The 15,845-nt window shown below is 40.8% G+C and overlaps 1 protein-coding gene across 1 annotated transcript; it reads right to left on the minus strand.

Annotated features, from left to right (window-relative positions):
* Positions 1-4,710: 4,710 nt before the first annotated feature.
* On the minus strand, positions 4,711-10,099 carry MELLADRAFT_102419 (uncharacterized protein; the record flags this gene model as incomplete). The annotated part of the gene is made up of 12 exons (XM_007405230.1): positions 4,711-4,915; positions 5,089-5,102; positions 5,683-6,064; positions 6,178-6,331; positions 6,420-6,547; positions 6,677-6,791; positions 6,881-6,997; positions 7,072-7,197; positions 7,261-7,379; positions 9,050-9,212; positions 9,313-9,798; positions 9,901-10,099. 12 exons carry the CDS (start codon positions 10,097-10,099, stop codon positions 4,711-4,713), a joined length of 2,208 nt encoding a protein of 735 aa, XP_007405292.1.
* Positions 10,100-15,845: the final 5,746 nt, after the last annotated feature.

Consider the following 15,845-nt stretch of genomic DNA (forward strand, 5'->3'; position numbering starts at 1 on the left):
AGGTTGGAGGTATGAAAGTTAGCTGATTCAATGCTTCTCGGTATAACTTTGCGTAACACCCAGTTGCAATCTGCTCTAGTTGAGTTTGGTACGTGTTTGCATAGGCAGTGAGCTCGGGAATGTATTCGTTCAAATTGAAAGTCTCTTGTGAGATCTGAGGAGGTTGCAGATAACCAAGTCGAGATGGCAGGGTTTGAACGACAGCTTGTGCTTTGGCAGTGATGATAACAGCGTTAGCTTTGGGCTTGATTATAATATTTTAAAATCGATAACCTGATTGATTTGCCTCAGAAATAATTGGTTGACTGGATGCTGATAAAGATAAACAATATAAAGAGAAACAATCCAGTATTTTTAGTGTCCATTATCATCTTCTATGCAATCCAAAAATCAATCAAAATAACCAAGTAAAAGGCTTACTTTGAATTACATAAACCACCAAGATCGAGGTCAGAAACCATAACATTTGAAAATCAAAAATAAATCAATATTACATTTGGATTGATTGATTTGCCTTAAAATTAATTGATTGTGAGTGAGTGAAGACTTAGAAGAATGAAAGGCAAGGAAAAATATGTTCTCTAAATATGAAATTCAAAGATTCGATTCGGATTCAGGAAGAATATCGATGAGGATCTTGATTTTGATTGGAGAAAAAGGTACTTATGATCAAGTGAAAGGATTAATTTTGATTCAGCGAGTATATTGATTTGAATCGAGCAAAGATCGTGATTTTGATTAAGTCAGAAGATTGGTTTGGATCATTTTAAGGAGGGATGCGGCTAGGACTCTGATTCTTAGTTGATGTTTGAAGTCTTGATGATAAGGAGATTGACGAAGTTGAAGGGAGATACATATACAGGATTCGCATTAGATCCATCAATGAGAAGATTCGCGCGAGGCACATACACATATTAGTGATGTTGGGTGCTTCAGGAAAGTTGGCTAGGTGGGGATTGACTTGCAAAGTTGGATTGGCGGATGGGGTGAAAAGAGGCAAAGCAGCCATCAGATGACTGGGAATTTGAATGAAGAACCACAAACGAACCTCGAAATGGTTTCTGACACATGTGCAAAACTTGGAAATTGCACTAATGGTGGATTTTGTCCAGTTTTGTCTGAATTGCTTGTTCGCCTTTAATATGAATGAATGATGTCTTGTCATAGACACTGAAAATAAGCTTGAGATAGTCTTTGGACCCCAAGACTGACAGGCCTTTGTTGGTCTTCTCATACAACACAAGACTGTTTCATACAGGAAACCTGACTGCCTCTGTTTGGATTTTTTTTAACAACCACTGCACTTGGAATTGCCATTGAGTTCTTTGAAAATATAATTACACCCAATATTAGCTACAAAGGGGATGAAAACAATAAAAAAAATTACTCTTCAATGACCTGTGTATTGAAGACAGGCCACTACATCTCTTTCTTTCCAGATCTAACCAGCAATCAACGGTCATTCTCCTGTTATTTCTTTGCTGACAAAGGGCTGCTTAGTGTTGAGCCTTATTCTACCAATCCAAACACTTACAAAAACCATTCAATCTCATCACACATCTCTTGGTGTATGCACATCAATGTGCCATCACAAAATTTATTTGGTGACAGTTGTTGCAGCTATCCTTTATGTGGTCAACACAAAGTTGTTCAAGCATGTTGTGTTTCATTGTGTCATTGCATCCCACTTCAGGAAAATCAATCACAGAATTCCATGCTCTGTGCAATAACCAGAATGTGGCACCAACCAACAGGTATTTCCTGTGTGATTTGCCAAGTTCCACATGGCACATTCCACAGCAGGGTGTAGTGGTCAGCACCTGCTTTCCTGTGATCACTACTGAATCTGGTGATTGTTTGCGTCTGACTTCACTCATCACCACCAAGACACCATGAAACGTTTACCTCCATGTTAGGTTAGGGTAAGTTGTCAAGGCAGCTGGCCACCCAGGGTCTAGTAAAGCAATATGCTACAAGTTCCTGGGCGGCTGCACTTCCCATTGATCACTCCCCTCTTAGTTTGATCTTTGACAAGCACTACTTTCAATTTGCACCCTTTCTAAACAGACATGTATATATGTACACTGTGAGGGTTGGGTACTCTTTTAGGAGTGCTCAATGCTCACTGAATGAGCAAATGGTGAGTTTTACTCCATTTTACTTCTTTATTTCAAATATGTAGTAGGTACAAATTGAAGTAAAGAAGAAAAAGAAAGGAAGAGAAAAAAAAGGACTGATAGTCTGTTTGGATAAACCCAGACAGACTTCAGTTATTTGACTCCTGAGGTGGAGGTTTATAATTTATAATAAATTGTTATTCTTATAAGTGAAGGTTGGATCCAAGACCTTCCTTTAATCCTTATAGTAACAGGTCAAAGAGTGAGTTAGTTCACCAATCTGGTTGTCCTTAAAGTCACTAACTTGAGGTTATTCTTAAGTTCACCAGCCTGAAGTTCTTCTTAAGGTCACTAGCCTGGAGTTGTTGGAGGTCACTAGCCTTGATTGGGTTTCTACTTGGGGGAAGTAGAGGATCCAGAGGGGAGTGAAGAATGTATTACCTACTTTTAATCAGGAAGCTGATTAAAGTTGATGAAGCTTATCACTAGTCTTATTTATATATAAGACTTTTGATATTTACTTCATTTGAACTTTAATTGTTCTTTAAAAGTAGTGGGTAATTATTGCTTGGGGGAAATCTCTGAAGGCTGAGAGAGGAGGGGTTTAGGGTTTATATACTGTCCTCTCTAAACCTAATTGCAGTGATATTTGTTATTATCACTACTTTGGTTCAGGGTTAATCATTACCATATGTTAATGATTATTACTAGTAGTGCTTGATTACATATACATGTTATGTGTGATATGTAATATAAGCATTTTAACTCTTGACACTGAGTTATGAGGTGTAAATGGTGTTTTCTTACATATTACATGTTGTTTTACTAGTTTGTGTATATGTAATAAAGGTTTTGATACATTGTATTACATGTTACATACAGTCTACACTCAGTATGTAATATGTAATTAATCTTTGAGCCATCTTTCCTTTGTCATGCATCCTCAGTCTTGATGCTCTGCACATTGGTGAATCTGTGGTGACTGTTGTTGAAAGGCGTTGTTGTTGTATGATGTAGCTGTACATACACGGGGCAAGGAGAGTACCGCTCGAGGGAAATCCGCAAACGTATTGCAAACAAGTTGTGAACAAAATTCACAATTCAAGGGAATTTCAAACCCGGACACCAAAATTCGGTTCAATTGGGGTTCAAGCTAATTAATTACCACGGTGTTATACATAGTGTTTTTACTGTTACAGGTTAGTTTTGGGTACATGTATATGTACTCAGGGCTGACAATTACACAGCCTCCCTGAACTTACAACAATCCACACAACCTGGTGTAAGGCACAGCCCATACCCTGAGTCATACCATCATTAACACCACCCAAAGAAAATGCAGAGCAAGTGGTGGGTCAAGGTGGCTGGGGTGGCTGAGAGCAGTGTGGTATTTTGGGCAACAAAGCTGCAAAGCATGTGGTCAGGTATCAAATGGGAATGGAAAGTGGTCTTGAGCTTGGAGGGTGGGGTTGATTGTGAAGTAGGTATGTTTTTGGCAAAGCAGGACACATAGGGCAGGTATGCAACATGGCACATCAGAGTAGCCTGTGAGATTGCTGGTGATTTGAGTCACTATGAAGTATATGGGATGGTTGAATAAAGCAACATAAGCAACAGGGAAAGAGGTTGTTAGTATGACATTGGGCTGGTATCACTGGTGTAGGCCATATATTGATATGGTACTTACCAAGTGGGCATGTCATGACTGGTGTGAGAATCTCTAGATACATGAAATGTATGAAATAGATAGTGGTGGTGTTCTTGGGACCAGTGGCGGCAATGGGAAATCAGACATGTATGTGACATGACAAAGCTAGGTCAAAAAGTGCCTGAAGTGGGTACCATGCTGAGCTTCAAGGTCTGGTGAATTTTCATTAACAGGGTGTAAAGACAGTCACCCTGTGTCTTGTGTGATTGTATGATAAGGATACAGCTTTAGATTTCCACTTATCCCCAACACCCAACGTTTTTTCATCAAAGCAGCCAACACCCACAAATTCCTGCATCAATTTGAATGCATACAGAATCTGAGATGAAGCCTCTTGGCAAGGAAGGAGGTCTAAGTGAGATCCCATTGGTTAGAAGATGGGCATCAAAAATCTACAAGTGAGGGATACAAAGTAGGAACCTGGTTTTTTCTCTGTGTCCCAACTACAGCCAAAAAGTCCAGGTTGAAAAACTGGGCAAAAACCCAGGTTTCTACTTTGTAACCCCTTTGTCCGCTCAACATGAATGTGTTGGTGGAGCTGGTCAAGGGAAAAAATCTCCAAGTCCTACTTTTTTCTTAGTTGGAACCTTGCTTATGTACTATATGTCTGTCAATATCTTTTTGTTGCAAATATTGACTTATACAAGGCGACCTTACCCAACTTTTGGTTCCTGATGGGACCTACTTCATACCTATAAAGCTCCCAAGTTCAAGCTAACATTAGAATTGCACGGAGAGGTGGTGCCAAGCATTGATTGCTTCCCACCAAAAGCTGGACCCAAGAACCATAAAAATCTACTTATATAGAACGGGAACTGTATCATCCCATTGATTTTTACTCTCCTAAATCTTATAACCAATATTTAGCTTCATTGTGACTCTTCATCAAGTCTCGAGCTCGAGCTCAAATAATAGCTGGTCTCCCATACTAAGTGACCAATTTCCAATCACTTGAACGATCTTTGCTTCTGAGTCCACCCTCAACTCCCCTTGTCCCCCTCCAGTTACCCGTGCGTCTTGTACACCCAAAGTCGCTAAAAATGTTACCATCTTCACTTCTGCTTTGATATGAGCTTCTCGCCCAGTAATTCTGAGATGATGTGATTCAAATTCAAACAGTATTGGGGAAAATTTGTGATTGGAGGCATCTATCAAACTATCTCCATCATCAAGGACGAGGTGACCGCGTGCAAAACCATTGTAATTTGGGGCTACCAGTATCTGAAAGAGTATTTCAAAGTAAGTTTGAGTCCTGAGGCTGACCTCAAGCCGGAAATCTGTTTTGGGTGAAAATAAAGGGCTTATATCACCTCAAAAGGACGCTTCCTGAGCTCTGTAGTTGTCATCGGGATTGGGGAGGAGACATCTCTCAAGGGAATGATTGAGCCAGGCTTAATGTGTAGTGGGACATGTTCAATTCCCACATCGAATATGTCAAACATCCCTGAATTCGGAATATGTCTTCGTGCATAAAAGTCGAAATACTAAATATTACGAAAGAGATTATGTTTCAGCTCGTACTATACACCATGTAAATATCTGTGTAGCACGTCGACGTGCACACACGAAAGCCTCTCCGTAGAACCTGTAACGACCCATCAAAGAGGTGCCACATCAAGCGCATCTTCCCCTTATCACCTGGGAGGTTGAAAGGCAGTTGACCCCTGCTGACAACAAAGGATTATGAAAATCCTTTGAACAAATCACAAAGCACAAAGGGTGCTCAACAGTAATCTCAGTCTCATTTCAACCAAAAGACTTTGAGATTTATTTCAAAACTCTCCGTGTGTGCACGTCGACGTGCTACACGGATATTTACATGGTGATAGATTTTTTGATGATTTTAGATAAACTCACGCCTGCTTCAGGAATATATGCCTTCACTGAAGTTGAATTCTCCTCCATGACCGGAGAAACAAGCTGTCGTGTTTGATCATTTTCAGCCACATTGAATTTCAACTCATGACCATTCCTCGCGAATGATACAAAGCTGAAGATGTCACTTACAAGGGCGTCTCCGAAGAAAAACTGACTTTGTATATTGATAAGCTGCGGATCATCGGGGTAGACAAACCAAAGAGGCTGGATCGCAGGGGTTCCATCGTGCTGTTGCCATCGTAGCTGAGTGTATAAGTAGTCTAGAAGGCTATACCTCAAGATGATAGCTACCCTGGCCGCTCGGGTAACACTTGACCAGCGATAAAACTCTTGGCTCAATGAACCCACTTCGTTGTGGTTTCTGATTCCAGTACATCAAGCTTTGGTGGATATCAATCGGTTTCTTTGTTTTCATCATTCAAAGATAAGAAAAATTACCTGTAAAAAGGATAAAATGCGCCCAGTGTAGCCCACCGACCACATAGCTCTTCTGTTGCGTTCCCACCAAAACCGCAAACATCTGAGCCTACAAAGGGAATCTGAAAGATGGAGGCGAATGAGAGCATCTGTATTATCGAGGCCCTATAGTGCGTCCAATCTGAAATGTTATCTCCAGTCCAATGACCCGCTATAAAAGACCGAGAGGTGTGTTGGCAGGGACCATAACAATCGGGGTTTCTGCGCAAACACTTCGAAAGAAATTTTACACTACATACCACGAGCACCCAAGCCTGGAAAAGTTGAGCGACTGATGATCACGGGCATTAGATTTGGTCTTCGCTCTAACATTGCCTTGCGAGTGATTGATGACATAAGTGTTCCGAAGAGGTTGTGGGTATCGTATCTTTGCAAGGTGAAAATGACAAATGGTTATGAAAGGGATGCGGGTAGTTATGAGCGGTTTTGTACTATATCAGTGCGCGCTGTGTGGTTGTCGAGCTGGCCGGCAGTGTTATGAATACGATAATCCCACTCATCCACACTACGATTCTCAGCCTGACGTCGCTGTTTCCTTTTCAAAGAGAGCGTGCGCAAAGTTGTTTTGGCAACGACGCGAACGTTTGCAACTGGTAAAGCAGGCTCGTTCACTGGAAAAATAACAACCGGTCACTATATCAAAATGGAGAGCTACTGATCTCAATTGGATGTTGATAAAGGTAAGGTACTGATAACTTACTGTCGATCAAAATACCATCGATATCGATCCCACTTTCTGGGTCAAAGAATCTTTGGAATTCTCCTGACCAATATGACTGTATTGATGTGTGAAACCAATCCGGGTATACACTCGCGCCTAGAATTTGTTTTCCTCTTTTCAAAAAATGTACGTATTTCGAAAGACGAAACAATGCGACCATGATATCTCACCTGCCCATACCATTTCTTTATAGTAGGTACCATTGGCTTCCTTGAGAAATATATCCGATTTTGTGCCACGATCGAAAGCACCGTTGTCTCCTGGCTGATAGGCAACGGCTGGGTCCATGACCATAACTATTGGAAATTTGTTCATACCAGTGAGCTGTGAAAAAGTGGATGGGGTATCAGCACACGTACCATAGCGCTGATTGTGCGCATGAAGCTGATCAACGATCTCCCTCATGCGTTGGAGAGGGAAATTTTCTGGGTCAAGTGTGAAGACTCTGCTGTGATTCATGTAGTCGATATCTGTCCACCTGAAAAAAGGATTTCCGAATATCAACTTAAAAATCTCGCGAATAGTTTTATATATTACACATACAGTCATTCCAGATTAGCTTGGCCGATTGAACTTTTTGAAAATTATTTTTATGGTAATACAGGTGATTTTATAAGCATAAATATGCCTATATTCAATTGCGAGGTTGACCCACCCTGACCAACCGTGTCCGCATCATTCGATCTACTGTTGACCGAACGATCAAACCTGTCCTCACCGCCATTCTCTCATCTTCACACCCATCGATCCAGCTCAATCACATCTCCAATCACTCATCCTTTTGGATCTGGCTACACACTGTAAGTTTTGGATGTGTCCTCTTGGCTTTGAATCCAATCTCACGGTCTCTCTTTTGCTTTTCTCTCATCTTCAATCTGAACCTCAATTCTACCATCTTGTCTTCGATCGATCTCTTTGCTTTGATTGATAAGGGTAAGTCCTTTTTGTGTCAATAATCAGGTTGTTTAAGAGTACACAACACCCTCACAGACATCCACAAATACATTTGAACATGCACCGTTGTTTCTCTCCTTCTGATTATGATGAACTGAATATGTTTCCCTTCCGGCCTGCTCTGATTTCATATCTTGTACGTAGTCGTTAAAAAGATGTTTGGTAAACTTGAGCAAAAGAATGTGAAATGAAAATCCCGTTATCGCAATTGCATCTGATTCCTTGCTTGCTCTCAAACTTCAGTATGGAGTATGTATTGTTGGTGACTTGGTGTCGGAACTCTTTGAAGTTGGTTCCATACAGGACTCGGCTTCAGGGCTGTTGAAACTCTGCTCATCTGTGAACATCATCATTGCACTCAATCTCCTTTTCTTGTCCCATGGTATTGGTGTATTTGCAAAGTGATGAAAGAGCCACTGGGAGAGGTTATATTTCAAGGATTATATTGCAATGGAAAGTGTCACTGACAAAGTTGAGGGAAAAAAACGCTGACAAAGGGGATTCAATCACAATGCAGAGATTCAAAGATGAGGAAAACAAGTACAAATGCGAGGAAAAACTTGATCAAGAGACACAGAGCTCAAGGGTTGGATTCAAAGCTGAAAAGTTGGATCTGAAGCCTAAAGGAAGGATTCAACAAATAGAGGACAAGATCCAAGGAATATGTCGCAGAGTCAAAGCCTAGAAGTCAAGGAAAAGAGATCGATCGACAACGAGAGGGTTGAATCAAGGTTCGGATCAAAGCTGAGACGGTTCAAACAGAACCAAAAGAAAGATTGTGAGATTGATTTTAAAACCAAGAAAACGTTTTGGATACTCACAGTGTGTGTCCAGATCCAAAAGAATGAGTGATTGGAAATGCGATTGAGCTGGATCGATGGGTGTGAAGATGAGAGAATGGCGGTGAGGACAGCTACATATGTATGCATGATCATTCAAATTTCAAACAGGGGTGGGTTTAACACAAACTCCATATGTGCATATGCTTATAAATTCACCTGTATTACCGTAAAAATAATTTTTAAAAAGTTCAATTGGCCAAGCTAATCTGGAATGACTGTACATTGTTTCTAGCGGGATTGAAGCCTTAGAATAATTTGCAATCACTTCTGCTACTTCAAGATAGTCTGTTAGGAAGAGTCACGCGAAACAAAGAGAGAACCCTATCAGCTTTCCACGGCGTATTGAACGTACCCAAGGATTAAAAATATGAGCAAACTCTTGTAGCCAAATCGGCACTGCTGAAATCCAAGTGACCAGTACGGAACCATGGCTGGTCTACCAATGATCTGAGAATACTGCTGTGCAACCTCTATCGGGGAGGGGCCGGACAAGAAGTAAAGATCCAGAACACCTCCTAAAATCGGAGATATCACAATTCAAAGTCAGGCAACTATTAGATCTAAATCATGATTAATGACAGCCTCTCTACGACACGTGATTCAAAGAATACAAACCAATGATATCATACTGAAGGAAGTCTGATTCTACTGATACGTCCATTCCATTCGAGTTCAAGAGGAAGACACCGTGTGTTCCTGAGGGACGATGATCAAAGTATACGGGATGAGAGCCATACAAGTTGGTGTGCTCATCTGTACCATATGCATCACGCGCCCATAGGGTACGCAAAGTTCCCGGAGGAATTCGAAAAGGATCCGTGCTTTCTCCTAAGCCAAAAATCGCGGCTGTGAGTGGAAGAACAGTTCGCAAGCTGATGTGACGGTCTCGATACACGAGGGGTGGACCATCTGATGTCGAAAAAAGTGTCTCATTGTTGGCCCGGCGAGTGACGGTGAAGGAGAACGGGAAGGCGTCGTAAGAGAATGCCAAGGCGGCCTGGGAGGGCTGAACAAATGCGGAAGATGGGCGGGGCACGACCTGCTCTGGGACCTCGTATCTATTCGATGAGGCATCTAAGATTCTCACGTGAAGACGAGTAGCTATCAAAGAAGTGGTGAGCTGGTGCACGAGTATTTAAAGTTGATATCGCGTATGAGTGGCAAAGGTATGGGCAGCCATCTCCTGTCTGGATTTTGACCTACTTTCTTCATAGGTAACGATCAAGTTCAGTGAGGTGACGTCTCTCGTACTGCATGCTGGGCCATCTAAGCTGAGTATGGCATGTAGACTGTTATTCGCTGATGTTACGTTTGTGGCTCGATAAGTTGGGCATTGAGCCAAAGCTAGAAATGAAAGACTGATGAAAAAGACCAGAAGGAGAAACAAGCGCTTGATATCCATCACTATGAACCTGACTCTAGGAAGAAGAAAGACTGAATAGGGAAAATCATGGGATATCTTAGACGAAGTTGATGATAAGCCTCTTTATAACTCATACGACGTATGCAGTCATTCTATCTCCTCTTCCCTCACCTTACTCTGGACATCCACGCACCCAGACTAGAGATCAGTATTTCAACCCGCCCGTCCCTGTGTTTAGGTGAGAGGATCTTCGGATTGACTAATGTTTATTCAGACGTATTCCAAGACCCTCTGCATCATGTCTGATTGCCCTATGCCTACCCTTCAGGAAGTGTTCAAACTCACTTGCAAACCACTTCAAAATAATGGGTGCACTCAGCACCCCAGTGTCTTCGCCGCCGACCATTTTGATTGCCCACCTGGCCGTGGACATGATGCCAGAAGAAGGCGGTAGGACTCATCTTGCTTGTGCGAAACCTGCTCAAGATGAATTTGAGGTCATCAAAGTGCGCCTCGTTTGAACCTTGTATGAACTGGCCTGAACTGGCTTCATTGAGATGATGAGTTTTTTACGAAGTCATCAGAATGCTTTCGTCTGGTAGGACCGATCGCGACCATCACAGAGCCGAAAGAGCAACCTCCTGCATCCTCACCCATCATAGTTGCTCGAGGCACGACACCTCGATGAACCTGTCTACGCTGCGTCGAGTGGCTGGCAGGATAATAGGTAGAAGGCCGGACCAGGAGTTTAGAACGCAATCTATCTGGAAGTTTGTGGTACCGTTTTCCAAGGTTATGTAATGAAACAATTCGCATTTATTTCTAGCCAACTACAGCCATTCCGATATTGCTTGTCGCTCCGTTTTGAAAAAGAAAAGTTGAAACCTAAGTTTTTACTCGATAAAACTTCAAACTCAGCTGTAATTCAAGGCAATACAGCCAAACTTCAGGTTTTAACCGGTTAAAACTTAGGTTTTGAGCTCACAAACTTTTTCTTTTCAAAAAGGTGCGACAAGCAATATCGGAATGGCTGTATGTATGTTGATCATTTGTTTTTGAAATTATTTTAATCAAGTTTGGGCAGAAAGTTTTGAGGTTTTGAATAGATGCATGACCATGATCAGTCAATGAGGCGGTGAGATCTTTGTGTGTATCAGGATTCCCTTCCAAGTTGCATAGAACAGGGAAAGCTTGGAGAACAATCAAGCAGTCTGCTTGATTTTGGGTCTCTGGCGTGATCATGAAACAGTGGATGTGTCGCGAGTTGTAGGTTTTACGGGCTTGATGTGCGACAAGTAAATTCAATGATATTCAGTTCACCAGCAGTTAATAGAGCACTGCGAGTCAATTTTACCGTACCATGAGTGTGACGCTGGCAAAGCAACAGTTCATTTTGGTTCTGAAATCGGTATAATTCAAAAGTGAGAAATTATTTCTTGCAGGCCAGCGACGAGCCTGTTGATACATTGATTGTATCATGAACAGTTTACTCGACACTTAGTGGTCATCAGTAATCAGACCAACGTGCTCAGCATTTCTCTTACAAATCTTCATGTCTGAGTTTATCCTTTTTCACATTTCTTTCCTACGAATACCAATTGTATTTCATACTCATTCAATGTTCAGACTCATTTCATTTGTATATAATCTAAATGATTGTTGTGTCTATTTTTGTCTCTTCCTCTCAACTTCTACTGTGACACTTCATACGATTTGCTATTCACGTTTGCCCCTCCAAGAACACCAGTTCTTGAAGATTTCTCATTTATCTCTTTCGAGTCTTACCCCCGACACTAGCATTCGAAATTCCACGAAGCTACACATAGCACGATTCATTAGGTTATGAGCCCAGCGCTCCAGACGCGTACTACCTATTTACATAATACAAACCCTTTGTCCACCGAAGGTACTAACAATTAATTTCATCACTCCATAATCATCCTTCTTCCTTAATGTCGAAAGACCACGATACCAAACCAACCGAACCTCTTATTAAACATAACATGTCAAATTCAAATTCAGGAAATACCAATTTCAGTACCTCTGCAATAGCCTCGATTCCCAAACTTACCATGGGTAACATCTATGCATGGAAGACTGAATTGAAGATTTATCTCAAAATGAATGGTTTATATGAATTCATCGAAGAAAAACTCAATCGTCCATCAGATGTTCAAGAAAAATCTCGTTTTGATATGCGACAAGCGGCTGCTCTATATGCGATACGCAACACCATTGATTCAGCAAACTTATCATCTATTGAATCAATCGAAAATCCCAAAGAGGCATTCGAAACCCTTGTCTCTCAACACGGCTCCAACAATGGTATTGTGACCGCAAATACCCTTACAGAATTATTCAGCTTGAAGTATGACCAATCAATCGGCATCACAAATTATATTGCAAAAGTGCAAGATCTACATAGCAAAATTCGCGACATGACAGCTGGAGATAAGGATCTTCAATTATCGGATAGAATCTATGCCATACTCTTAGTCAACAGTCTACCTCGAAATGAATTTGGCCTCATAATTCAGCATTTTCTATCAAACATTAAAACAATCTCCACGAGCGATGTGTGTGCTCGACTTCGACTCGAAGCAAGCTCTAACAACAGCAGCGAAGAAAAATTCAAAGAAGTTTACTACACCAAATCAAAACGACCCATTAGAACTGACAACAGAAAAGTCGGAAAATCACCAAAGGATCTATGTCACATTCACCCGAATTCAAAGCACACCAATGAACAATGTCATACTCAAAAGAAAAATGAAAACAAAGACTCAAGCTCACTTTCCGTTGAAGAAATGGCAAAGCGCTACAAAGCTATGATGGCAAAATCAATCGACACCAACTCCGCATCTGTACATGTAGCAATTGAGAACGACTCAAACAACGACTTTATCACATACTCTGCTTATAACGCAACGACTCACATCACTCGAAATGATCAATTTCTCATTGACAGTGGTGCGAACACTCACATAGCTAGTAACGCAAAGTTGTTATCAAACATACACACCATTCAACCAGTCAATATTTCTGGAATAGGTGGACAAAATGGAAGAATCAACGCAAAACTCTCTGGTACAGCTTATATTCACGGAAAGACTCATGCCGGTGAAAATAGATTAATAGCCATTGAAGATGTACTCCTCATCCCCGAAGCTGGAGTGAACATATTATCTGTCTCATCTATGATTCGCGATGGAGCAACACTCACCAGTAACCAAACCGATATTGTTTTAGAAAATGATCTACAAGACTATGTTATCACTGGAAAAGGATCCGACGGTCTGTTTTTGACACAGGCACGTCCATCATCCACTCTTTTCGCTGCCCCTGCCTCCATCCCTGCTGACATCTGGCATCGTCGTTTTGGGCATCTCAACTACAGATCTCTCTCTAAAGTATTGCCAACCTCATCAAACAAATTGAATTGTGAATCATGTACATTATCAAAAGCTCATCGACTCCCTTTTTCCTCTCATTTCCCTAAATCAGATGTCCCCTTATTTCGCATACATAGTGACGTCCTAGGGCCAATGCCCACTGCATCCATTGGTGGAGGAAAATATGTTGTATCTTTCATTGACGATGCTACAAGATATAATTGTATCAGAATTATGCGAACCAAGTCTCAAGTTTTCTCTCTCTTTGTGCAATTCATTGCTGAAGTTGAACGCTACCAAAACAAGAAATTAGCCATACTCAAGTCAGATCAAGGAGGAGAATATACCTCCAACCAATTCACAGAGTTCTTATCACAAAAAGGTATAAGTTTTGAGCGTGCTCCTGCAGAAACACCCGAACAAAATTCAGTCGCTGAACGTTTCAACCGTTCCATCCTGGAACGTACTCGTTCAACAATGATTGAAGGTAATATCCCAAAATTCCTCTGGGGAGAAATCATGATGGCAACCTCATATCTACTCAATGTGTCTCCCAACGCTTCAATTGATATGGAAACTCCACTTGCACTATGGAACGCCGACATTTCAGGAGCCCATCAACCAAATGAAAATTTCCTCCGAGTTCTAGGCTGTGCCGCATACCCACTTCTGAAATCAACTGCACTCAATAAACTCTCTGCAAAATCATGTTTATGTGTCCATGTGGGATACGAACAAGGCGCCAGGGCATACCGACTATGGGATCTAACAACCAAAAAGATAATCGTCTCTTGTAATGTATTTTTCAATGAAAGACTATTCCCTTTCAAAAACAAAAACAATGACGAACAATCTTTCACTACTGACAACGATTTCTTTCCCCTCAATGAGGCTGTACGTGAAGAAAATAGAGTTATGAATGGAAATGCTGAGACAACACCTGATCTTACTACAAATAATCCAACAACTCAGGAAAATGTCATGCACTCAGAGACTCCAAATTCACAACCAGCTCAACAACCTCTCTCTCATTTTCAATCACAACCACGCCGTTTTGAATTAGAAAACTCATCTCAACTCTCATCTCCATTCTTAACCCCAGTGAAACTATCGCCAATATCCCCAAATTTCTCCGAATTCTCGTTTTCCGACAAAGTGTCAGATTTAATTCCTCACAACATATCTCCAATAGAATTTACACCCAAAGAAATAATACCTCTCCATCACTCAATACACGCTCCACACAACATCAACAAAGAGAAAGATAAAGAACTGAAAGAATTGAAAGAAAAAGAATCTCAAGAAAAAGAGCTACAAGAAAAAGAATTGAAAGAAAAAGAGTTACAACAAAAAGAACTGAATGAATTAAAAGAAAAAGAATCAAAAGAAAAAGAATTAAAAGAAAAAGAATTAAGAGAAAAAGAATTAAAAGAAAAAGAATTAAAAGCAAAAGAATTAAATGAAAAAGAATCAAAAGAAAAAGAATTAAAAGAAAAAGAATTAAAAGAAAGAGAATTAAAAGAAAAAGAATTAGAAGAAAAAGAACAACAATCAAAAGCACTGAAAGAAAAAGAAGTACAAGCAAAAGATACCAAAGAAACAGAAATACAAAATAAAGAGAAAGAATCAAAACAAACAAAGGAAACTCATTTAAACACAGAAAAAGATAAGAATCTCAAAATTAAAATCAAGATCACAAAACAAATGAAATCTAACTTACAAAGCATGAAAGAAAGCGAAGACAAGTCAAAAGAAGAAGATAATCACAAAACAAATACATCAGCTCCAGCAACTGAGAACAACAAAAGTGACTACCCGACCGACAACAACAAAACCTCCTCTGATTCTGAAACTCCAATCCCTAAACATACACCAGTCCTCATAAACAACTCCACCACCGTATCACAACGACCAATCAGAGATCGAAAACCACCTGTAAGATATGGCAATCTTACACTATATGCTGCAAAGAAAAGCGACGACTGTCCCACATATACCGAAGCCATGCGAGGAAAAGAACGAGACAACTGGCTCCAAGCGATGGAAAAGGAATTTAACTCTTTAACTTCGCACAATGTAGGTGAATTAGTTGATGCACCACCAAAAGCTAACATCATAGGTGGTATGTGGCGCCTCAAAAGGAAGCGAGACAAACATGGCAACATCATCAAGTATAAAGCCAGATGGGTTGCTTTAGGAAACCATCAGATCTGGGGTGTAGATTTTGACAAAACCTTTGCATCAGTTGTTCAATCAGATACCATGAACATGCTCTTTTCACTATGTGCTTCCGAGGACTGGGAAATGGAACAATTTGATATTGCCACCGCATTTCTAAACGGGAAAATGCATATGCCAGTATACACACGCCAGGTTCAAGGTTTTTACAACCC

This window comes from Melampsora larici-populina, assembly GCF_000204055.1.
Source record: "Melampsora larici-populina 98AG31 unplaced genomic scaffold MELLAscaffold_3, whole genome shotgun sequence".
Taxonomy (NCBI): domain Eukaryota; kingdom Fungi; phylum Basidiomycota; class Pucciniomycetes; order Pucciniales; family Melampsoraceae; genus Melampsora; species Melampsora laricis-populina.